At 32.7% G+C, this 27579-nt stretch overlaps 1 protein-coding gene across 1 annotated transcript in view; it reads left to right on the forward strand.

Annotated features, from left to right (window-relative positions):
- LOC114335767 (5-hydroxytryptamine receptor-like) overlaps positions 1-27579 on the forward strand; it is a 614707-nt gene that overhangs the window by 521387 nt on the left and 65741 nt on the right. The window contains exon 5 of the mRNA XM_050653048.1: positions 13391-13952. Within this exon, the coding sequence (XP_050509005.1) occupies positions 13391-13899 (509 nt within the window). The 3' untranslated portion in view covers positions 13900-13952. The remainder of the gene's footprint in view (positions 1-13390; positions 13953-27579) is intronic.

Here is a 27579-nt window from a genome sequence, read left to right on the forward strand (position 1 = left end):
GAAGTTTGCCACACTTATTTAAAAACACCCTGTATTCATGAAAAACATGGGTAATTGTTACAGTACCTAACTTTTTTATGGTCTAACATAAGCGAAAAAAAATTAGGGCACTCGTGGGAGTGCCGACAGAAGTGAAAACTTACGTAGCAAGCCCCTTCGGGTACACACTCTATCCCTCCTCCAACCATTATAACTTCGGTCGAACTTATACGCAATTCAACCTATAGTATATAAATTACTAATATCTGCCGTGTCGATAACAATCGCGAGTTCAATGCTTTTTCCCTTCCAAAGAAAAGTGATATACCCACATTATATACCCATTGGGTGCATCCTAGACTCTTTATATATACATAAACATAATACATAAACGTACAGAATTTATTTTGGCGAAGGGATGACGGTCACGAATTCAATGCTTTTTCCACATCCAGAAAGTGCACAAAATTGCTACAGAAGTTTTCACTTCAAAAATACTTTAAACACTAATCGCTTATAATGATTGGAGTAGGGACCGTGTGGCCCCTTACGCGCTTCAAGCTCCTTCAGGTACACCCTCTATCTCTACTCCAACCATTATAACTTCGTTCGAACTTATACATACTCAATTCAACCTATAGTATATAAATTACTAATATCTCGCCGTAGCGATAACGGTTGCGAATTCAATGCTTTTTCTCAATCCAAAAAGAAATTCTATACCTATATTTTACACGCGTTGCGTGCGTCCTATACGATTTATATATAATATACATACACCTAATATGTAGGTACCACAAAAGCGAAAATTTTAAACCAATAAGCCTGTTGCCACATCCGTACAGAATGCTTACCAAAATAATTACTAACAGGCTATCAAATAAATTCGATAGTTACCAGCCTGTTGACATAGTACAATAGAACACCTACAGACAATAACAACACTTATCGAAAGGTGCAACGAATACATTGAACCTCTTCATTTGGCATTTGTGGATTACAATAAGGCATTCGATTCCATAGAACTCTGGGCCGTATTAGAAGGAATGAATAACGCAAGGAATGATTCTAGATATAGAATACTCCTCAAATACATATAAGACAATGCAACTATGCAAATACATAAATGTATAAGAAGGTCCAACAACAAGCAAAATAAGAACGGAGAGAGAAGTTAGACAGAGGACAAAAACTCAAAAACTATCAAACTATCACAAATGATGGCAAATCAATATATCACAATCGACTTAGATGGAAGTGATATCGAAAGTGTCGAAAATTATATATACCTAGGTCACACGATCAAACTAGGCAAACAGAATCAAACGGCAGAAATAACTAGAATAATCCGAATGATTTGGGCAGCAGTAGCAAGACTCAGTGAATGGTTGAAGAACAAAAAGGTACCAATAAATCTAAAGAAAGGGGTATTCAACAGTTGTATTCTACCAATTATGACCTATAGAATGGAGACGATGACACTTACAGAGGTATCAGCCAATAGATTGAGAACGACACAGAGGGCGATCAAAACGAGCTATGTTATGGGTATCTCTGAGGGAACATATAGAAAATAAGGACGTGCGAAGTAGGACGAGAGTAGAATATGTAATTGGAAGAAATGAAATGCAAATGAAACGGACCTGAGTAGGACACGTGGCACGACACGACATCGAAACGTGGACGAAAAACATTATACATTGGAGACCACGCGAGCACAGTCGTAGTAGAGGAAGACCACAAAAACGATGGCTAGACGACATCAAAGCAAAAATGGGGAGAAACTGGCACCAAATAGCACAAAACAGAGAAGAATGGAGAACTCATGGGGAGGCCTTTGTTCGGGAATGGATACAAACAGACTGCAGAAGAAGATAATATATATACATACAAAATTTATTTCGCCGAAAAGATGACGGTCGCAATGACGGTCGTCAAAAAACTCCTTTTTCCCCATCCAAAAATAGGTTTTACATTTATTTTAAATTTAAATACTTCTATACAATTTATATACAGTATAAATTAAAGAAATATGGAACATAGCTTTTTAAGACACAGTGTTTGAACTGCATTTGAGATAGTGGACCAAGATAAAAGTTCCAGACATTAAAACCAGAAATCATAGCAACATTAACATTGGCATGTAGAAAATATCTTTGAACTAGAACCTCCTACTTCTATCTCTCTTTTTGGGAGTTTACTAAAATAGCGAGCCCAGCCGAAAGTACATAATCGGACTTAAGGGTCCGCACCGCGCCAAGGAATAGAACCGAACCGAACCCACTACCTACATGCACAGACAAGGCGATTGCAGATACGCGGTACGAATGGGTTATTATTTTTATAAGTTTTTGGATATTTATTTAAAACATATAATTTAACCTAAAATATTTATTTTAATATTTATAGTGCTAATTATTTCATGTGTATCTATTTACGGATAGTGATGATTGGCATTATACATAATATTATGTGTATTGTTCTAAAGCTACTTTTTGTGGCGTTTGTGTAATTTATTTTTATAAATGGGAAATAAGCCACAATTTAACTTAAAAAATGATTTTGTTAACGTTTCGACCTCCACTTCGGACGTCGTTGTCAAAATACACAGTATTAATAAATTAAACAAAAATGTTGTTGCTTAGTAAAAAAAATTTCTTCTAATAATATAATTCATTCATATTGGCAATTATTAGAAGATTTTTTTTACTAAGCTACAATATTTTTGTTTAAATTATTAATATTTTGTATTTTGACAACGACGTTCGAAATAAAAGTTAACGAAATAATTTTTTAAGTTAAATTGTGGCTTATTTCGTATTTAGAATAATAAATTACATAAATGCCACAAAGAAATAGCTTCAGACAATATTTTAGGTGAACAAATATGTTTTAAATAGGTACGTATCCATAAACTTAAACTTATAAAAATAAAATAATCTATTCGTACCGCGTATGCACAAAAAGCTAGAAGGATCTGCAAATTCTGCAATCGCCTTCTGCATGTAGTCAGGTCGCCGGTCGGTTCGGTTTTATTCCTTGGCGCGATCGCGAGGCGGACCCATAGGAACCGGTCGTATAATAATTCTTATACCTGATTCTGACCTAGAGGTGGGCTAGAAGTATTTGCAATCATGTAACCGTAACCCATCGTAATTTTTATCTGTGATTGTGATTTAACAGAGCAATAAATAGTTATTATTTTGTCTAGAGTCTAGGTCATGATTATAAAATTAGGTCTGTTAGAATGAGAAACAATTTTATTCAAAAAGAGTTTTTGTAATGAAAATAATATTGCATTAATAAATAACTTCATGTTTTTTTCATTGTCTTAATTGTTATTAGAAAATCTAACAAGAGCATAGGCGCCAAATTTCGGGCTAATGCTTTCTCAATGCATTCATTTTTTTCGAATTTTAAGAAAATAATAAGTATTTTTGAAAAATATAAACGCGGAATGAAAGATTACATTATTATCTAGGGCCGAAAGTCCATTAGAATAAAAAGACTGTCATTTGAATGAGATATTTGAAATTAAAAATCACATTCAATTTTCTCTTCTTTTTACCGCTGTAACTTATATTAGAAGTTATAGAACACATTATAGAAGTTTTCAGGGACTTTTAGCACTCGGTAATTATGTAATTTTTTATTCTGCTTTTAAATTTTTAAAAAATACTTACTAGTTTTCTTAGGATTCGAAAGAAATAAATGCATTTAAATAGCATTGTCCCGAAATTTTGCGCCTACCCTCTTAAAAACGAAATACAAAGTAAACTTTAAATACCAGTATGTGCTACAAATACTTATTAGTTACTATTTGGTATCCGGATCTGCAGATGTTTTCTCATGTTCTAATAAAATTTGAGTCGTATATCCTTTACCTTTTTGTTCCATTCCAAGTTTTTCTGCAATAAGAGCGATTCTATTTTCTGTGCTATTTCCGCATTTGTTGGATCCTTAAAAGTAATTAGTCGAAACCTTATTCTGCCAAGAAAAGTTGAAACAGTTTATCGACAGTTTAATAAAATACACATGCATTGTTGAACTAGTGTTTACGTACATATTTGTTATGCTTATAATAGCCTTAACAATTTCTTCTAGCTGAATAAATCTTTCCAACATATAAAATGTCGAATTACAACATGTGGAAACATCTTGCAGTAATTTGAGAGGATTCCCGTTTCCTGGATTTTTTCAAAATCTAAAAGCTTAGCAGTTGCTTGTAGAACTCTTTTTAAAGTGGCTAATGGTATTTTTTATTTTGGTTAAATTTTTAATGATTTTCTTATATCACTTTTGATAACAACATCTGAGGTAGAAGTTGAAACGTCAATAAAATCATTTTTTTTAAGTTAAATTGTGGCTGATTTCCTCATCCTTTAAGCCATCGTTCACAATAAAGTTTATTTATTGTGTGTGCAAAGCATCCAAAATGTTTCATTTTCACATCATTTTGTACCACCTTTAACATTTTGTGCATTATAGGAAACAATAATGTATTAAAATTTTGTTTTCTAAGTTCTCTAAGTTTGATAAGACAGCTTTATTTACAAATATTGCATGATACATAATTATCATCCACTTATATAAAAACGTTCCATAAACTACTAAATTTTTCTATTTTTGTTTGGCACTAATGGCATGGTATGCGTTCTAATAGCAAACCCAATTTTGTAATAGTGACCTAAACAAAATAATAACACGTGTAAAATTTTACGATGGTCCACAGTGGTAATACTTTTTATTAGGAGTTTAATATACGAATATTTCGTTGCTCTGTTAAATCACAATTTAATCGGTCATTGCGAAAACAATCTAAGACCATATTTTGGGTAAAATGACGACGCTTGTCAACGCCATTAAATTTACAATTACATTATACATAAACATTTAAACTTGTTTGCCTTTCAGAAAGATTCATTTATAACCCATAATACTTATACAGAGAGCACGTAAAGGTTGGAATAAATTAATTTTCTCGAGAATGGACAATTTTAAAAAAAATCCCGAAAGAGGTCAATTTTTATTTTTAAATTACGACTTTTTGTCATATATATATCATACTAGTGACGTCACCCATCTGGGCGTGATGACGTCATCGATTATTTTTTTAAATGGGAATAGGGGTCGTGTGATAGCTCATTTGAAAGGTAATTTAATTCTCTATGCAGTAATATAAACATTTACATAATTATTTATATAGGGTGTCCAAAAGAAATTGTTTTGAATTAAATTTATTGACATAAAAAGAAGGATGAATGTAATTTATTTAGTTCAAAATACATTCTGCTGTTCTCAGAAAACAGAAAAAATGTTTATTTGGAAAATAATCATTCTTTTTCGCTTAAATCAAATGTTCAAACTGTTAAGAGGAAGGTGGGTGGCGGCTTTAATATTGAGTTTATGCAAAAAACAATATTTATTTGTCAAATAAACATTATTTCCTGTTTTTTCTGACAGCAGTAAAATGTATTTTAAATTAAATATATTACACAAATTCTTCTTTTTGTCAATGAATTTAATTCAAAAAAAAATTTTTTTGGACACCCTGTATAAATAATTAGTTAATGTTTATACTACTGTATAGAGAATTGAATTACCTTGCAAATAAGCTATCACACGACCCCTATTCTCATTTAAAAAAATTATAGATGACGTCATCACGTACAGATGGGTGACGTCACTAGTATGATACATATGTCAAAAAGTCGAAATTTGAAAATAAAAATTGACCTGTTTTGGGATTTTTTACCAAAATCGTCCATTCTCGAGAAAATGAATTTATTCCAACCTTTACGTGCTCACTGTATAAAATATTGTATTATCTCGGAATATCCAACTATTAATGAAAATATTTTTACGTTTCCTTAAAAGTTTACACATTGTAACATGAATTGTTTTCACAATGACTGATTCAGTTACAGACAAAAATCACAATGAATAAAATATCACTATCGTAAATTAGCCCACCTCTAGACTCGTTCGGTTGATTTAAAACAGAATGAAATGGTAAATGTAGGCGGGCTTTTGCATTTACGTAGCTTAGTTCAGAATCCAGTAGTCGACTGAGGTATTGTACTTGTATAATATAATAATTATTTGAAAATATTTTGTTGGCCAACCGCCTAGAGCCGAAATACATGTATTGGCTATGATCCGTTTAAATATCGCTGGACCTGTATACATACACATAATATGTACAAAATTTATTTCGCCGAAGAGATGACGGTCGCGATGACGGTCGCCAAATAAATCCTTTTTCCCCATCTTAAAATTGGTTTTACATTTATTTTAAATTTAAATACCTCTACACAATTTATATATGCATACACATAATATAATATAGCATAAGCGATGACGGTCGTAATGACGGTCGCGATGACGGTCGCGAATTCATTGCTTTTTCCCCTATCCAAAAAGTGCACAACGTCCCTAAAGAAGTTTTCACTTCAAAAAGAATGTTGAAAAATAATGAATCTATAGTTGGGTTTCAATTTCAGTATTTTATAAATGCTAGAATATTCCACAGGGTGATGCTAAATTTGAGAAAAAACAGTTTCATTGGTACACCCGGTACACAATGAAAATTTACCCGTTTAGTAACAATATTATTACAGCGATATTGTTAACGAATAAGGCTATAACATATTAAAAAATCACTTTACATATCGGAGAATAAGTTTAGGAAATTGGAGACATCAAAAATGACCCATTTTTAAGGTGTCCGGTTAATTTTGCACCCCAGTGTAAATTGCCAAAAATTATTAACCAATTAATTTTTTTTTAAATGCGAGTCGGGTTCTACTCAGTAGGTAATAATATAAACATTAACATAATTATTTATACAGGGTGGCCAAAAAAATCGAATTAAGTTAATTGATACAACAAGAAGTATGTTTGTTTAAAATACATTTCACTGTTGTCAAAAAACAGAAAAAAAAAATTATTTAATAAATAAACGTTGGTATTCGCGTAAATCAAATGTGCAAACTCCATCCACTTTCTTTTGGCCGTAATTGAAACGATGACGATTTTTTTTTGAATATTGTCTATGATTTCAGGAGTTATATTACGAAATTCTAGTATAATTTCGTTTTTTAAATCTTGTAAACTTTGTTGTCGATCGGCGATCCATAGGAAGTAAATTAGTGCCTAAGTTTTTGTATTATTAAAACACCTGGTAAACACTATGGTAGGGGAGCAAAGTATGCTAAATGTGCAGTCACTCGAGCGCTTTGGGGACCTACTGGGTTGTGAAGTGTAGGTCCTAAAACCAAAAAAAGTTAAGTAAAGTTTTCCATTTTAGTGGGCGCTTGCCATTTTTTATTTAATTTTCCGTTTCCAACAATCGTTTTTTCCGATTATAACGCCATCTATCCATAATTCGAAAAAAGGTTTCGAATAAAAGTTACTTATTTTTACGTAAGGAATCCAAATCTATAATAAAAAATGAGGGCTCCTATTTAAGATTTTAAAGTAACCCCCCACCCCACATCCATGAGGGGTAGTGTTTGGTGCCATTCGATATATTTTTCAAAAATATTGAATAAGTGTATTTTACAGTTTTTCGATCTGATGTTCATTTCGCGAAATATCGCGGGATTCTTATTTAAAATATTAAATTTACCCCCCACCCCTCTCCGTGGGAAGTCGTGTTTGGTATCATTCGATAGATTTTTAAAAAATATTTGGCACGTATTTTTTAGTTTTTCGATCTGTCATTTATTTCGCGAAATATTCGCTTTTTTCTTGTGAAATTTTGGGACTCGACCATTTCTTTACGCCCGGCTCAAATCGTCAGATTTTTGAAATATACACTCTTTTGCATGTACTTAACTTACCTTATCTTAATCTGACAATTTCGAGTTTATTTGATTTTTTTTGTCGGGCCCCCCTCAACGAACTCCCCTGTGTTAAGAGCCAATATATGGTAGAGGTACATCTGCAGGGTACCAGGTTTCTCCCCATATGCTAATCTGACGCGCTCGATTAACTGCAAAAATCCCCGCTTGGGCTCCCCTACCACTATTAAGTTTATTAATAAATATTTAGTACTGATGTTCTTTTTCTACTAGTATAAGAGGACAAAAATAAATTTTAGAAATACAAAAAAAACAAAGAATTCGTTATAGTTGGATACGGGAATAGAACCAGAACAAAACAAGAAGTATGAAATATTATTAAATTGCAATAGTATTCCATTGTTAGTAACATTTATAAGAAATTTAAGAAAACTGTACACTTGAAACATGTTGCAAATTCTCGTCGTTTACCAATAAAAATGGTAAAACAAACTAGTATTATTCAGTGTAGCAGAGTCATCAAATTAATTTAAGGCAAATTGCAGCTGATATAATCTCTAAAAGGCATCTTTTACGTGAATAAGAAAGAGAGAAATATCATCCGTATGAAATTTATACTGTCTATGACATCAATAAGGAATATCCAGATCGCCTAATACAGTTCTGCGAAATAAACCAAGATTATTGTAATCAAAATCCAAACTTCACTCGCCAAATCCTTTCTTCTGAAGAAGCACCCTTTTCTGTTTACATGGACGGTAAATCATCAAAGCTAGAGATATTGGATCCTTTTCTCAAGATCTCCACTCTTGCACCACTCGATTTGTTTCTATAGGGTTATTTAAAATCAAAATTTTACATCGATCAACCACAAAATTTACAAGATTTTAAAAATATAATTAGCTTGGAAATTCGTAATATTCAAGAAGATTGTCGTCCTCCGTTTAAGTGCTAAGAGGTAGGTGGAAGGCAATTTGAACATTTAATTCAAGCCAAAAATAAATTTTTTCTATTCTCATACAGCAATTATAATTTCACTACCTGTATCATAATGAACTTCATTATGATACAGATTTTCTTTTTAACCAATATAATCGCGATATGACATTCGCGATGAATAAACCAGGGCATTTAGCACTAAAAACACCCGAATAAATAAATTTTTAAATACAGCACCTAGAACTTGCATTAAAACTTGCAGTTTTTTGCATTATGTTCAGCATTACATCAGGAAAAAGTCTACTATTCAAAAATGGGTGGAAATGCATAATTGCACTGTAAAGTGCATAAAATGCATCCAAAATTGCATACATATAAAAATAAAGTATACTAAGGAACAAAATTTATTATTTGGGGGGTTTTTGGGGTCACTGAATAGGATTACGCCATCAGAACTGATCCCTGGATCACCTGGTGCCCAAGGTCACGGCAAGAGACGTCATCTTCTGGAGTTTCGATGGTTTTCGGCAATAAATCGATGCAAACGGATTACTCAACGGTTTTAATGGTCGCTAAATACGAATATGATATCAGAATTGACCTCCGGAATACCTGGTGCCCAGGGTCGCTACTAAGGCACGTCGTCTTCTGGAGTTTAGAGGGATTTCAGCACTAAATTGATGTAACCGAACTACTCGGGGGGTTTTTTGAGGTGGTTAAACACGAAGATGCCATCAGGATAGACCTTAGGATCACCTGGTGCCCAAGGCCACTGTAAGGGACGTCTTCTTCTGGAGTTTCGAGGGATTTCGGTATCAAATTGATGCAAACGGATTACTTACGGGTTTTTGAGGTCGCTAAACACGAATATGCCATCAACACCGACTCCCTGTGCACCTGCTCAAGGTGAGCCCAAGCTCACTGCAAAGGGAAGCTCTTCTGGAGTTTGGGAGATTTCGGCATTAAATTGATAAAAAAGGATTACTCCGGGGTTTTTGAGTCGTTAAACACGAATATGCCATCAGAACAGACCTCTCGATCACCTGGTGCCCAAGTTCACTGCAAGGGACGTCATCTTCTGGAGTTTCGAGGGCCTTCGGTATTAAATTCATGCAAACGGATTACTTACGTGTTTTTGGGACTGCTAAACACGAATATGATATCAGAATTGAACTCCGGAGTATCTGGTGACCAAGTTCGCTACTAGGGCACGTCATCTTCTGGAATTTCGAGGGTTTTCGGCATAAAATGGATGCAAATGGATTACTCGGGGAGCTTTTGAGGTCGCTAAACACGAATATGCCATTATAACAGACTGACCGAGAACCTGGTGCCCAGGGTCACTGCAAGGGACGTCATCTTCTGGAGTTTCGAGAAATTTCGGCATTAAATTGATGCAAATGGATTACTAAGGGGTTATTGAGGTCGCTAAATACGAATATGCCATCAGAACCGAATCCCAGAGAACCTGGTGCCCAAGGTTATTGCTAGGGGCGTCATCTTCTGGAGCTTCGAGAGTCTTCGGTACTAAATTGATGCTAACGGATTACTCGTAGGTTTTTGGGTTTGCTGATCGCGAATACACCATCAGATCTCACCCTCAGAGCACCTGGTGCCTAATGGAGGTCATCTTTTGTAGTTCCGAGGATTTTCGACATTCAATTATTGCAAACGGATTACTTACTAATCGGATTTTGGCGTTGTTCAACACGATTGCGTTATCAGAACAGACACCAGGGTACTTGGTACCTAGGGCACGTCATCTTCTGGAGTTTCGAGGGTTTTCAGTACTTAATTGATGCAAATGGATTACTCATGGGTTTTTGGGGTTTCTGAACATAAATACGCCATCAAAACAAACACCGGAGCACCTGGTGCCTAAGGCACGTTATCTTCTGCAGTTTCGATAATTTCGGTACTAGATTAGTGCAAATGGATTACTCTTGAGTTTTTGGGGTTGCTGAATATGAATATGCCATCAGACCCAACCCACGCAGCAGCTGGTGTTTAAGGCAGGTCATCTTCTGGAGTTTCGAGTTTTTTCGGTACTAAATTGATGAAAACGAATTACTGATGGGTTTCTCAGGTACATGAGCACGAAAACGCCATCAGAACAGACACCGAAGCACCAGGTGATCCGGGTGTCAGTTCTGATTGCGTAATCGTATTCAGTGACCCCAAAAACCCCCCAAATAATAAATTTTGTTTCTTAGTATACTGATTTTGACTTTATTTTTATATTTATGCAATTTTGGATGCATTTTATGCACTTTACAGTGCAATTATGCATTTCCACCCATTTTTGAATAGTATACTTTTTTCCTGACGTCATTCTGAACATAATGCCAGAAAATGCAAGTCTCTATGTGCTGTATTTAAAAATTGATTTATTTTGTGCTAAATGCCCTCGTCTAGAAGGTGGCACACGCTCAGTGACCAATGGCGAGTCAAATACATACGCTTTGACAGTTCTCACTCAATATGTAAACAAACTGACAGATTACTTAATATGTTTGCGTTACAAAATTAATAAATTTGAATATATTTTTTGTTGTGAATGATCATAGAAAAAATCGTGTGTACAGCTTGCATTTAATTATCATTATGAAGCTCGTACTCTATACAAAACTCGCCGCTGGCGGCTCGTTTCGTATTTCTCATACTCGCTTCATAATGACCATCATTAAAGGCTCGTTGCATTATATTTTATACTATTAATTAGTCAAATAAACATTTTATTTTCTAGTAGGTCTGATTACATTATCATGCTCAGATGGAGAACGTCAGTAGTAACCATACTTTAAAAATAAAAATCAACCTGTTTCGGTATTTTTCTCCAAAATCAGCAAATCTCGAAAATATTAATTTATTCCATAATTTTGCCCCTATGTATGTATGTATTATTTAGAGAAGTATATGAATCACATACAGAGAGGTTCAAAGTTATGGAATAAATTCATTTTTTCCACTTTGGAAGAATATTCCCAGAGAGATCGAGTTTTATTTTTAAATTTTGATTTTTTGTCATATTATATGCCATGATAATGACGTCATTAATTTAAGCCTGATGACGTAATCTTTGATTTTTTTTTAATGGGAATGGAGGTTGTGTAGTAGTTCATTTGAAAGGTTATTCAATTCTCTATTCAGTAATATACACACTAATATCATTATTTATACAGGGTGGCTAAAAAATAACTTCTGAAATAAATTAATTGACGCAAAAAAAATGTATCTAATTTATTTAAATCCAAATACATATTACTGCTCTCATAAAAGAGAAAAAAATGTTTACTTGTCAAATAAACCTTGCTTTTCGCTTAACTTAAATGTTCAAACTGCCAAGAGGCAGGTGGGTGGATGTTTGACATTATACGAAAAGCAATGTTTATTTGTGAAATAAATTTTTTTTTAATTATCTGACAGCAGTAATATGTATTTTGAGTTAAATAAATCACATACATTCTTACATTCTTCTACTATTTTTACATACATTCTAATTTTTATTATTTTTTTGCCTCCCTATATAAATAATGAGATTATTGTTTATATTATTGGATAGGGAATTAAATAACCTTTCAAATGAGATGGTACACGACCCCTATTTCCATTACCAAACTCATCGATTACGCCAAAACTGATGACGTCGCTATTATGGCATACATGTCAAAAAATCATAATATAAAAATAAAAATCGAGCTGGCTTGGAATTTTTCTTCAAAGTGATCTATTTTTGGAAAAACGAATTTATTCATTACCTCATTACCTCAAGGAGGGGCCAATTTGGAGAGAAATCCTGAGACAGGTCGATTTTTATTTTTAAATTATGACTTTTTGGCATATATGTCATATATGCCATTTTACTTGCAAATTATGACTTTTGGCATATATGTCATACTAGTAACGTCATCCATCTAGGCGTGATGACGTAATTGATGATTTTTTTAAATAAGAGTAGGGGTCGTGTGACAGCTTATTTGAAAGGTTAGCTAATTCTCTATTCAGCAGTATAAACGTTAACATAATTATTGATACAGGGTGTCAAAAAAAAATTTTGAAATAAATTAATTGAGACAAAAAGAAGAATGTATGTAAATTATTCATTTCAAAATACATTTGAGTGGTGTCAAAAAACAGAAAGGGATGTTTATTTAACAAATAAACATTGTTTTTCGCTGAAATTCAATGTTAAAACTGCCACCCACCTGTCTCTTTGAACTGCCACCCACCTGAAATAAACATTATTACCTGTTCTTCTGACATCATTAAAATGTATTATGAATTAAATAAATTGCTTACATTCTTCTTTTTGTGTAAATTAATTTATTCAAAAACATTTTTTTTTGTACACTCTGTATAAATAATTATATTAATGTTTATATTACTGAATAGAGAATTAAATAACCTTTCAAATGAGCTATCACACGACCCCTACTCTCATTTAAAAAAATCATAGTTTACGTCATCACGCTCAGATGGATGACGTCACTAATTAAGTCATAATTTAAAGATAAAAATCGACTTATCTCAGGATTTTTCTCTAAATTTGTCCGTTCTTGAGATAATGAATGTATTAAAAATCAAACGTCCTCACTGTATATTCACCAAATTATTTTACGTATTTAAATTACGATTTCCAAAAGAGTAACTTTTTTTCTCTCTTTCAGGTGGCATAGCAGCTGCTGTAGTAACTGTAATCGGTCGTCCTTTGCCGACAATATCTGAAACAACCACAGCATTTACGAACATATCTTCGAACAACAGCAGCCCTGAGAAAACCTCATTCGCTAACGGTCTCGAAGCTGATCTTCCAACTACAACGGAATGTAGTGTAACTTACCAACCCCATCATTACCCTATAAAAAGGAAAACAAGAGATGGGATGGACTCCAAGAGAGAAAGAAAAGCAGCCAAAACATTAGCAATTATAACAGGGGCGTTTGTGCTCTGTTGGCTACCGTTCTTTATAATGGCTGTTTTATTGCCCATAAATCCTAACGTATTTGATAAATATTTGGTGTCTATATGTCTATGGTTAGGATATTTTAATTCGACGCTTAATCCTATTATATACACTATTTTTAGTCCAGAATTTAGGCACGCTTTTAAGAAAATTCTTTGCGGAAGGAATTACGCTAGAAGAAATAGGCACTTTGGTGTTAGAAACTTTCAATGATGGAGGCAAAGTGGTCGCTTACCTTCGGATACGGATCCGCCAGTGGCGGCGAGGTGAGTTTAATTATAATTATCTATAGATTAATTTACTATTCCGGATTTTTTATTTTGAGTCTATCAAAGGTGTGTTTAGACATAGTGCGGCAGATTCGTGCAAATATTATAAGAATTCTGCATTTAATGATAGAAGCATATAATTTGGAACACATACACTACAAATATAAGGGTTCAAAATTAGATAGGAGGCCATCTTAGCTTTTGTCTTTTACAAAAATGGTGGGGATTCAAAATGGCGACTATACATGTGTGACTTATAACACGATAACTTTTGAACGAGACTTCAGATTTCAACCAAATTTGGTATATAGGTTGTTTTTTTTATGTATAAGATCGAGGTCTTGAACAGAAAGAATCGGTTTACCAGAAGTTGTGTTTTTCCTGGTTTTTACGTAAAAATATGTTGTTTTTTTTTTCAATGATGTCACCGTGTATGAATTAATGTTTCGAATAGTTAATACGACCATTAAAAAGAGCGTAAAAATATCTTTTAGGAAATATTTTGAACTTTTTAGTTATGTTAATTACCATTTACTAAGTGCAAAACGTATCTTCGCATGTACCTATATGCGGCAGATTCGTGCAAATATTATAAGAATTATTGTGCATTTAATGGTAGAAGCATATAATTTGGACCACATATACTACACATATAGAGGTTCAAATTTAGATAAGAGGCCATCTCAGTTTTTGTTCCTTTTACAAAAATGGCGGGCATTCAAAATGGCGACTATACATATGTGACTAATAGCACCATAACTTTTGAACGAGATGTCAGATTTCAACCAAATTTGGAACGTGTGCTCTTTTTTTGATGAGTAATACCGAGGTCTTGAACCGGAAGAATCGGTTTACCAGAATTTGTGTTTTTACTGTTTTTTTTTATGTAAAAATATGTTGTTTCTTTTTCAATTCTTTAACCCTGTATATATTAATTTTTCAAAAAGGTGATACCGGCGTTGAAAAGAGCGTAAAAACAATTTTTAGGAAATATTTTGAACTCGTTGGTTATATTAATTGCCATTTAATACATGCATAACCTATCTTCACATGTAGGTACCTATGTGCGGCAGATTCGTGCAAATAATAATATAAGAATTATTGTGCATTTAATGGTAGAAGCATATAATTTGGACCACACATACTACACATGCAAAGATTTAAATTTATATATGAGGCCATCTCAGATTTAATCTTTTACAAAAATGGCGGGCATTCAAAATGAATCTGCCGCCCGTAGGTACATGTGAACATACGTTATGCATTTCTTAAATTTTAATTAACACAACTAAAAAGTTCAAAATATTTCCTAAAAAATATATTTACACTCTTTTTAATGCCGATATTACCTTTTTGAAATATATATATATATATATATATATATATATATATATATATATATATACAGGGTGAAAGAATTAAAAAAGAAACAACATATTATTACATAAAAAAAACAGTAAAACCACAAATTCTGGTAAACCGATTTTTCCGGTTCAAGACCTCGATATTATTAATCAAAAAAAGAACATATATACCACATTTGGTTGAAATTTGACCTTTCGTTCAAAAGTTATCGTGCTATTAGTAACATATGTATAGTCGCCATTTTGAATGCCCGCCATTTTTGTAAAAGGAACAAAAACTGAAATGGCCTCGTATCTAAATTTGAACCTTTATATTTGTAGTATATGGATGTTGTAAAAATTATATGCTTCTACCATTAAATTCACAATAATTCTTATAATATTTGCACGAATCTGCCGCATATAGGTACATGTGAAGATACGTTTTGCATTTATTAAATGGTAATTAACACAACTAAAAAGATAAAAATATTTCCTAATAGCTATTTATACACTCTTTTCAATGGCGGTATTATCTTGTTGAAAAATTTATATATACAGGGTGAAAGAATTGAAAAAAATAAGCATATTTTTACATAAAAACCAGAAAAAACACAACTTCTGCTGAACCGATTCTTCCGGTTTAAGACCTTGATCTTATAGACCAAAAAAAGAAATTATATACCAAATTTGGTTAAAATCTGAAGTCTCGTTCAAAAGTTATTGTGCTATTAGTCACAATGTATAGTCGCCATTGTGAATCCCCGCCATTTTTGTAAAAGGCAAAATTTTAGATGGCCTTATAGCTAAATGTGAACCTTTGTATGTGCAGTATATGTGGTCCAAATTATATACTTCTATCATTAAATGCACAGTTGTTTCACATATTGGTTGCACTAACAGTAAATTAAATTATTGTGTGAAAAGCTATAGTTTTTAAAATCAGTATTTAGGTAGACGGTACTTAATTATCATTAATCAGCCAATCGCGTCCATTATTGGACATAGGCTCCCTTAGTTCTTTGCAGAGTTCTCTACACTGGGCCGTTTGTAGCTAGTTTCCCGATAATTTTTTATGTCGTCGGTCCATCTAGTCGGTGGTCGTCCTCGGCTTATTTTATAGCTTCTGGACCTCTATTTCATGATTCGTTGTGTCCACCATCAATCTTGTGTTCTAGCTAAGTGCACTGCCCAGTTCCACTTAAGCGTCGTAGCTCTTTCGATGACGTTTTGAACTCCTCATCTTTGCCTCATTTTTTTTGTTATGCGTTCTCGAAGGCTCACGTTCAGCATTGCACGTTCCATGGCTCGTTATGTAACTTTGAGTTTATTTGAGGATTTTTGCTTCAGTGTTAAAGTCTCTGCTCCATAAGTTTGTACAGGCAAAACACATTGGTTATAAACCTTTCGCTTGAGACACATGGGAATTGAACTTTTTGGAATATGGCTTAATTTTCCAAATTCTCTCTATTCGCTTATGTATTTCGGTACCCAGTCAAAATAGCCCCGTCGAAAAAGCTCCGACAAAAAGCCCCGACGTAATATCACGCAGACAAAATAGCTCGGACAAAATAGCCTGCAGACAAAATAGCCTCGGAATAATAGCTGGCCAACAAAATAGCCCCGACAAAGTAGTCCCGACAAAAAAGCTCCCTTGAGAATTCATCATGAAATAATCCCTTAAATATACATTTTTTCGGAAATGGTAATTATCCTCTATTCAGATGTTTATCTTAACCACATTAAATAAAAATGGTCTTTTCAGAGGACTCGAACCCTGAGCCAGCTCCCGCCAGCCATCTGCCTCTTGGAAGTTTGAACATTTAATTTAAGCGAAAATGAATGTTGATCTGTAATATAAACAATTTTGCCTGATTTCTGACAGCAGTAAAATGTATTTTTAATTAAATAGATTACATACATTCTTCTTTTTTCTGTAAAATAATAAAATAAAAAAAAGTTTTTGGACACCTTGTATAATTAAATATGTAAATGTTTATTACTGAATAGAGAATTAAATAACCTTTCAAATAAGCGAGCGCCCTATTCTCATTTAAAAAATCATCGATTGCGTCATCACGCCCAGATGGATGACGTCACTAGAATGACATATATACCTTTTTCTTCTTTTTAAGGTGCCGAGACAAACGAGGACAAACTTTTTGACGGGGCTTTTTTGACGGGGCTGTTTTGACCGGGCTATTTTGACGGGTCGCGCTGTATTTCATGTGTTTGATTTTCTCTGCTTATTTTGATCTCGTGTCCCAGATATTTGTTACTGCCTGTTGTATGGTATTATTGTCAATATTTATATTTCCACTCATCACGAGATTTGTCATAATTTTAGTTTGCTCAAAGTTTATTTTTAATCCTGCTCTCTCAGACTGAGTTTTAAACGAATGTATCATAGAAAATATAACCTGTAAGTTATCTGCGATTAATACATCATCCACAAACCTCAGATAATTTAATCCCTCTCCATTTATATTCATGCCCATATCTTGCCATTGAGTGTTCTTAAATATTGACGCTAGAGCTGCCGTGAACAATTTAGGTGAAATATTGTCTCCTTGTCTTACTCCTCGACCTAAACTGAACTTTTCTGTCTTCGTGTAGTCGTGTACTTGATATAGCGTTCTCATAGATGTTTTTGATTAGTAACGTGTATATTAGGGTGGAACGAAAAAGCAGGAAAAAAAATTTTCAAAGAACTTTCTAATAACACTAGAAAAGTTCCTTATTGTGTCTACAATAATACTACAAAATAGATTTGCTCGAGGTTTATATCTTAAGGTGCCGCAAGAGCTTTAAATAGATAGGTTTTTAACAAAAAATACAGAAACTTTCAAATATTTTATGTATTTAACCTGGTACCGTAGCTAACATTTCTTAGTCAAATATTTAACAGTTAACATTGCTATCATTGCTATTTGTACACATTGCTATAAGATTTCTTTAGTTGCAATATTCCTCTTGATACTTAAATAAATTGTTTTTTATCTCAAACTTGGACATAATATTTTGGGAAGCAATATTTGTTCTAACAAAGCCATTTTTGCTTCAAGACCACCGACACTAAGAGATGACTCAGTCACGAGCTTTATGACTCTTTTCACTGCCTGTGTATGACAGAGAAAACACGGAAAATCCACACACGGCACATGTCAACAAGGGTATCTAGCTGTACTTATATACTTTTTCAAGTCCTCGTCAGGTATATGTTTTGTCATAGGAGGCTCACTAACTTCTTCTTCCGTCCAGTTAATTATATCAATATAGTAATTGGCATTGAAGTTAAGCTTCGGGACAACAAACTTCCTTACACCATTTATGAGTTCCGATCTTGCCTTCAAATGTCTCTATAAAATTATCTTGAAAGAGTGGTTTTAGAGTGTGTATTTATCATTTAAAATAGGAATTAAGACATTACAATAGCTATTATTTACCAAACCAAAATCATCAAAATTCGCAAAATTTAACTAAAAATTCTAACTTTCAAACCTTTTGAGGCACCTCTAAAAATATTTTGTTTGGAGACATATTTTATTTGTGGCTTAACAGTGACCATAGGCAACTTTCTATCACTATTACACATTGAAATTAAATTTTTTTTTTTTTTTTGTTCCACCCTAGTGTATACAGGGTGTTTGATAAAGAATGGGCCATAGCTTAATCTCAGATTCCTGATGTTAAAATAGGTCGATTTAAGCTAACTTACCTTATTACAAAAGTTGATAATAACCGAAATACAGGGTGTCAAAATTAAACTTTTATTTTATTTATTTTTGAATATTTCCTGACAGGAATGGGACAATAACACGAAATTTGGTAAGTGGTGCTGGTACACCCCACTAAATTATGTTAAACAAACCTGGTTAACCCTTCCCAAATTCTACACCACTGGCGGAATTGCTATTTTAGTGCAATTTTTTGATTATCCAATACATTTTATGTAAATAACATACTCTTCATTCGTAACGATAAAGCCATTAGTTTTCGAGATATTTGAAGCTAAAAAGAAATAGCATAATACATTAATCAAAATAAGTGTGCCTTTTCATTTTTAACTTCAAATATCTCGAAAACTAATGACTTTATCGTTACGAATAAAGAGTACTTATATTATTTACATAAAAAGCATTGGAGAATCTAAAAATTATGCTAAAATAGCAGTTTTATCACTTTCGTAGAATCTGGGAAGGGTCAACCATTCGCTTTCCCCTGCCGTACGCCTCTGGTATTAACCACAAACGATTGTTTAACATAATTTAGTAGGGTGTACAGTGCCTACACTTTCTGACAAGTACCATAAGGATATATCAAATAGTTTTATATTACCGGGTACACATATTTCTTAAAGTTTTAAATAAAGGATAAATTATTAAAAAAAAAGAATACTTTAAAATAATTTGACATATCCGTTTGATACTTGGCAGAAAGTGTAGGCACTGTTCACTGTACACCCTACTAAATTATGTTAAATAATCGTTTCTAGCTACTACCAGGGGCGTACGACAGGGGAAAGTGAATGGTTGACCCTTCCCAAATTCTACGTCACTGACGAAACGGCTATTTTAGCATAATTTTTAGATTCTCCAATACTTTATACTTTCTATGTAAATAATATACTCTTTATTCGTAATGATAAAGTCATTATTTTTCGAGATATTTGAAGTTAAAAATGAAAAGACCCACTTATTTTAATTAATGTATTATGCTCCTTCGTTTTTAGCTTCAAATATCTCGAAAAGTAATGGCTTAATCGTTACGAATAAACAGTATGTTATTGACAAATAAGTATTTTAGAATCAAAAAATTGCACTAAAATAGCAATTCCGCCAGTGGTGTAGAATTTGGGAAGGGTTAACCATTCACGTTCCCCCGTCATACGCCTCTGGTAGTAGCCAGAAACGTTTGTTTAACATAATTTAGTAGGGTGTACAGTACCAGTACCACTTACCAAATTTCGTGTTGTTGTCCCATTCCTGTCAGGAAATATTCAAAAATAAATAAAATCAAAGTTTAACTTTGAAAGTATTTCGGTTATTATCAACTTTTGTACCAAGGCAAGTTAGCTTAAATCGACCTATTTTAACCTCAGGAATCTAAGGTTAAGCTATGGCCCATTCTTTACCAAACACCCTGTATGTAGTCTATTCGGCTTTGCTTTAGGACTGCCAGTACTGTTTCAAACTCTACAGAATCAAAAGCCTTCTCGTAATCCACAAATGCAAAAACCAGTGATATGTTGTACTCGATGCATTTTTCAATTAATATCTTTATGTTATGCAAATGGTTATTAGTGCCATATCCTGCCCTGAAGCTTGCCTGTTCTTTAGGCTGATAGAAATCAAGTTTAGGTGTTAGTCTCTTCGTTAAGATTAGGATAAAGAGTTTGTATATAGTGTGTCAATTTGAAAAGTTGCCACCCCATATAATTTGATCCCTATAAAAATCTAAAAATATGCAAAAACACGTCAAATTTATTAGTGAGGGGGACATTTTTAAACGATATTACATCAACCCTCTAGCGGGGGCGGACACACCCCCCAAAATCTTTAATAGAAAGTGGGTTTGAGTGATACCTCATTTTGAAGGTGATTCAATTACCTTTTCAAAAATACCACATAACTTATATTTCTTTTTAGTACTTTTGGAAAAATCTTGAACTCAATGATCTAAAAAATTTTGGAGTTCTGAACTCGATACTTAATATCTTCACGGTTTTAATTGATTTTTCTAAAAATACTTCAAAAAAGTACTCTAAATACTCCAATACCCAAAAGAAATTCAATTTGAAGTTCAATACTCCAAAAAAAGTCTTGGAGTTCTGAACTCGATACTTAATATCTGTACGGTTTCACTTGATTTTTCCAAAAGTACTGAAAAGAAATATAATTTATGTGTTATTTTTGAAAAGGTAATCGAACGATCTTTAAAATGAGGTATCACTCAACCCTCCTTTTCATTAAAGATTTTTGGGGTTGTGTCCGCCCCTGCTAGAGGGTTAATATAATTTAGTTGTTGTACTAAATTTTTTTGTTTTTGTGTAATTTTAGACGTGTTTTTGTATAATTTAAATTTTCTATAGGGACCAAATTATAGGGGGTGGCAACTTTTCAAATTGGCACCCTATATATGTGTCAAGTGGCTAATGGTTCTATAATTGTCTAATTTATTAATATCACCTTTTTTGTGTAACAAGACTATCACTGCATTGTTCCAGTCTTTTGGAATAGTACCCACATGTAAGCATTTATTTAACCGTTCGCTTACCGATTTTAATAGAATTTTTTCTTCTGCTTTTATTGCCTTAATAACGAGTCCATCATCACCAGGCGATCGATGGTTCTTCATTTCCTTTAAAGCTGATCTTACTTCTGATACTGCAATGGGTAAAAGTACTTCAGATCCCTGATTTATGAGAGTCCCTACTGGTAACCGGTGAATTTTTCGAACGCAATTACTCGAGATCAACTGCTCGAAATCAATTATTATGTTGCTCGAAAATTAATTGCTTGACATGAAAATTGCTCTAAATACAAATTTCTCGAATAAAACTAATTACATATCCAAAATATTTATTCACAATACAACAAAATATAGACATAATAGGCCAGGGTAATAAGACAAAAATATACCCTGTTCGTGACACTTCAACAGCCAGGGTACTGAAGCGTTTTTTCGACAAGTAATACCTATAGGAACAAATTGTAACTATTTCCTGCGTAGGATCTGGCGGCCATTTATAATTATGAACAATTAACTGTCAAAAACTGGCATTTTTCCCTTGTTTTCAAATCAATGGAAAACAGTGAAACTTATGATTTTTTTTAGTACAAATATCTTTGAGATTATGGAAAAAGCTTTAAAATGACATATTACAAAGATTGATATACTCATTTATTGTTAATATAATTGCGAAAAAAGTTCGGAATTGCAAAAAAAAAATTATTTTTGCAATACCCGTTGTAAAAATTAGTGTACACGTCTGAAATTTTTGTCTATTGAGGGTTCTTTGGTGCTTAATATGTGATAAAAATTTCAAAGCGATTCATTCAATTGATTAAATTTTATTCGAATTGTTTATCTCAGAGAGCATTTTTTTTGCAATAACATAAGTCAGAAAAAAATGACATTAAAACCATTCCACAGATGTCAAATGGAAGAGCATTAGCTATATTTTCAACTTGGTTTAAAAAAAGCGAATAAAAAATGCATTTATTAATAATAAATAATTATGCAAAAGTATCGTAAATCTTTCCTTATACACTTTTTGAATAACTTTTTCCAAAAAAAATAACTTTTTTACCCTGTTTTAAGTGCACAACTACCAAGTTATGTTATTTATATCATAATTGATAAAAAATTTTAATAAATATAAATAATTTCTTATATAACAAAATAAAAAGTTTATAAGGAAAGATTTACGATACTTTTGCATAATTATTTATTACTAATAAATGCATTTTTTATTCGCTTTTTTTAAAGTAAGTTGAAAACATAGCTCAAGCTCTTTCATTTGAAACCTGTGGAATGGTTCTAACGTCATTTTTTTCTGACTTACGTTATTGCAAAAAAATGCTCTCTGGGATAAACAATTTGAATAAAATTTAAACAATTAAATGAATCGCTTTGAAATTTTTATCACATATTAAGCACCAAAGAACCCTTATATCGTCGGTGTACTGCGAAAACCAGGTAAATGAAAAATTTTAAAATATTGAGTTAAATATACCAAAATTCTCAGCCTTTTACGCTCTACGTACAGGTAAAACCCAGTAAATGATACGACTTACCAGTCAGCAGATAATTTGTGTGATAAACAAATAAGTTACACATAACCAACTTTTCATTTTCAAGTAAAACAGTATATCGCTACTTACTTCCACAAAATTAAAGTTCTGTTGCATGTAAAACCAAGTAAGCGCACATATATTATTTTGCCGGACAACAATATATTTCTACTGCTGTATACCATATTCAGTAAAAAGGTAGTAAGTGCCTTTAATACATTTTACATGTATATTTTATTAAACTTTCTCATTCATATCGACTGGTAAAATCGATAGTATCGACTATGTTTCTTTGAATGGTCAAGAGATACAGGTATGTGAGAAGTTTTTTTGCAAGACACTTTGTATATCAGCGTCGTTAATGCAAGATGTTGTTAGAAAAATTGATATTCTATGTTGTTATGCAGGTACGGACAAAAGAGGCAAGCATATACTGCCAAACAAAACAAGCAATGAAAACCTAAAAATTGTGAAGGCTCATATTGAGTCTTTTCCAACCATGATCCCACATTATATTTGCCAAAGTTCAAAGCGTAGATATTTGGACAAACATTTGAGTATAAGGAAAATGTATCAACTTTATATAAATGATTGTCAGTTGAAGAAACCAGAAGGTATTAGCGAAATTACATACCGAAGAATATTTTCTAACGACTATAATTTAAGCTTAACTGTCCTAAATAAGATCAATGTTTAGTTTGTAATAAATAATATTTATAAGCCCTATCATATTATGATACCGCTAATCCAACTAAGAAACCGGATTTAGGAAACAGTTACAGACAACATCAGAAAAAAAAGAAGTATGGAATCTCGAAAAACGAAATGATAAGAAAAGCTCTAATCAACAACGGAATTTTGTTTCAATCACTTTCGATCTACAGGCTATAATACTACAGATTCCAGATTAACTGGACAATTCATTATATTCTTCCCGAAAATTATGGGTCAACAATTTGTGTGTAAATGAAGCCGCATTACCAAATGTAGCTTACCGTTTTGCCTGGTCAGAAATTAACGGTTCTAAAATAAGAAATAAGTCAAGTTCTAAAATAGAAAGCATTATATTCAACTACTTATCAAAATGTGTCCCAGAATACGTAAGCAAGTGAAATAAGTGTATTTTCTTATACCTGTGGAGGACAGTATCGTAACATAAATTTTTAGAGTCGGGACATTCTTGTACGGAAGTTGACTCTATCTATACATAGCAGCATCTAAACCGCTAGAAATCAGCAGTGGGATTACGAACACTCGATACGAATCTTATCTGCCATATTTTACTGAAGCTACTACGGTAAAATATGGCGGATACGATTCGTATCGGGTGTTCGGGTGTCCCACTCCAGGTCTCTCTATGGTATGCCAGATTACTTGTCTGTTTTTTCAAAATGCAAGGGAAACTAAAAGTGTCAAGGTCAGTGATAAAAAGTATGTATAGAACCATACAAGTGTAAAGATTTTAAATAAGTACTACGACTTTTATGATTTAAAAAAATTGTCACACACTCTAATTAAAAACCGAACAAAAAACCAAAACGCCGAAAAAATAATGTGTTAAAGATAAAAAGATGAGATCCGTGAAAGAAGAGACAAACAGAATCCATTTCAATTATGACGCCTCACCAAGTTTCATTTCTTTATTGATACTGCACGGCAGTCAACAAGAAAAAAGCAAGCTGAGTTTTCAACTAATATAAGCATGCTTATGTTAGTCGATAAAAACTTAAGCAACTTTATGATATAACTTCGCCAACTAGCATAGCAAAAAACAGAGATTTGTTACTGTTACAGCTATTTGATAAGTGGGTGATACCGTAGGAATATAACAGGTGGTATCGTATTTTACGATGCCGATGGCATCTTGTCAGATCCTGCTTTCAGTGACTAATCTGACGAGTAATACGCATAGTAATAGTATTTTCTTGTATCTATAACACGTTCAAAATAAATTTGTTTTTTCTATAAAACTGCCTATCACTTATGTAAATAATATCCATATAGCTACAAACAGCTCTAAATAAAATGTTCAGGGAAAACCAGTTAAATGTTATAATTATCGAGTAATCCCTTAAAAACATTGCTATTAACTAGTTAAAGCCTCACATTCCGATCACAAAACTACAAAATATTATATTTGGTTTATTATATTTGTTATAAATGTGTTATTTTAAGGGTAACTGATTAATTTAGATTTACAGGTAAAACCAGGTAAGTGACCGCATCTCCATCTTAAATTTAGGTTTAATCAGCTAGGTGTCTTAACTTTTTAAAACTAATGATAGAATATCATTTCTGATATATGCATATTTCACTAGAATACCGAATATCAAACACAAGTTGTCCTCTTAATTCAAAATAAAACACTAAACTTTAAAAACGTTTTTTCTCGGTTTGGGTATTTCGGCATTTACCTGGTTTTCGCAGTTATCCGACGATATGACAAAAATTTCAAAACTATACACTAATTTTTACAATAGATATTGCGAAATTATTTTTTTTGCAATTCTGACTTTTTTGGCAATTATATTAACAATAAATGAGTGTATCAAACTTTGTAATACGTCATTTTAAAGCTTTTTCCATAATCTCAAAGATATTTGTACTAAAAAAACCATAAGTTTCACTGTTTGCCATTGATTTGAAAAAAAAAGGGAAAAATGTCATTTTTTGACACTTAATTGTTTATAAATAAATATGGCCGCCAGGTCCTATGCAGGAAATAGTTACAATTTGCTCTTATAGGTATTACCTGTCGAAAAAACGCTTCAGTGCTCTGGCTGCTCAAGTGTCATGGATAAAACCTTATTACCCTGGACTATAAGGAAGATACTTCAAATAGGACAAATTATGTGATATTCCACGTATATAATCGTTTATTAATTTATGATGAAAATATATTTATTACAAATCGAAAATATCTTTGAACTTTGGAAATAATAAGAAAAATAATAGTGCGGCAGATTCGTGCAAATATTATAAGAATTGTGCATTTAATGATGGAAGCATATAATTTGGACAACATAATATACTACACATATAAAGGTTTAAAATTAGATATGAGGCCATCTCAGATTTTGCCTTTTACAAAAATGGCGGACATTCAAAATGGCGACGATACGTATGTGAGTAATAGCTCGATAACTTTTAAACGAAAAGACCGACTTCAACCAAATTTGGTATGTGGGTTCTTTTTTGATGTATAAGATGAAGCTCCTGAACCGGAAGAATCTGTTTACCTGAAGTTGTGTTTTTCCTGATTTTTTATGAAAAAGTATGTTGTTTAATTTTCAATTCTTTCACCCTGTATATATTAATTTCTCAAAAAGGTAATACCGGCGTTGAAAAGAGCATATTTTTCGAATACAAGGGTTCAAATTTAGATATGAGATTATCTCAGATTTTGCTTTTACAAAAAAGGCGGGCATTCAAAATGGCGATTATATATATGTGACTAATAGCACGATAACTTTTAAACGAAAAGAACGATTTTAACCAAATTTGATATTTAGGTTTTTTATTTATAAGATCGAGATCTTAAACCGGAAGAATCGGTTTACCAAAAGTTGTGTTTTTCCTGATTCTTTTGTAAAAATATGTTGTTTATTTTTACAATTCTTTCACCCTGTATATATTAATTTTTCAAAAAGGTAATACCGGCGGTAAAAAGAGCGTAAAAATAATTTTCAGGAAATATTTTGAACTCTTTAGTTATATTAATTACCATTTAATAAATGCACAACGTATCTTCACATGTAGGTACTTATGTGTGGCAAATTCGAGCAAATAATAATATAATAATTATTTTGGATTTAATGGTCGAAGCATATAATTTGGTCCGCACATACTACACATAGAAAGATTCAAATTTAGATATGAGGCCATCTCAGATTTTGTCTTTTACAAAAATGGCCGGCGGGCATTCGAAATGAATCTGCCGCCCATATGTACATGTGAACATACGTTATGCATTTTTTAAATGGTAATTAACACAACTAAAAAGATAAAAATATTTCCTTATTTATATTTATACACTCTTTTCAATGGCGGCATAATCTTTTTGAAAAATTTATATATACAGGGTGAAAGAATTGAAAAAGAAACAACATATTTTTACGTAAAGAAACAGTAAAAATACAACTTCTGGTAAACCGATTCTTTCGGTTCAAAACCTCAATCTTATTCATCAAAAAGATGTTCTTATTTACCAAACTTCGTTGAAATCTGACGTTTATTTCAAAAGTTATCGTGCTATTAGTCACATATTATTGGAGTCACTGAAGGTCGATATGAGCTATTAACTCCGATTTCGTTGAACCTCCATCGATTTGCATGAAAATTGGTGAGTGGTTAGAGGATATCTCAAAGAACAAAGGTGACATGGTGCCAACTTGCGCTTTTACCCTGGGGGTGGATGCCACCCTTTCTCCGGGGTGAAAATTATTTTATTAAAAATAACCTCATAATTTGATAGGGGGACAAATT

The sequence above is a fragment of the Diabrotica virgifera genome, chromosome 6 (genome assembly GCF_917563875.1).
Source record: "Diabrotica virgifera virgifera chromosome 6, PGI_DIABVI_V3a".
In the NCBI taxonomy this organism is placed as follows: domain Eukaryota; kingdom Metazoa; phylum Arthropoda; class Insecta; order Coleoptera; family Chrysomelidae; genus Diabrotica; species Diabrotica virgifera.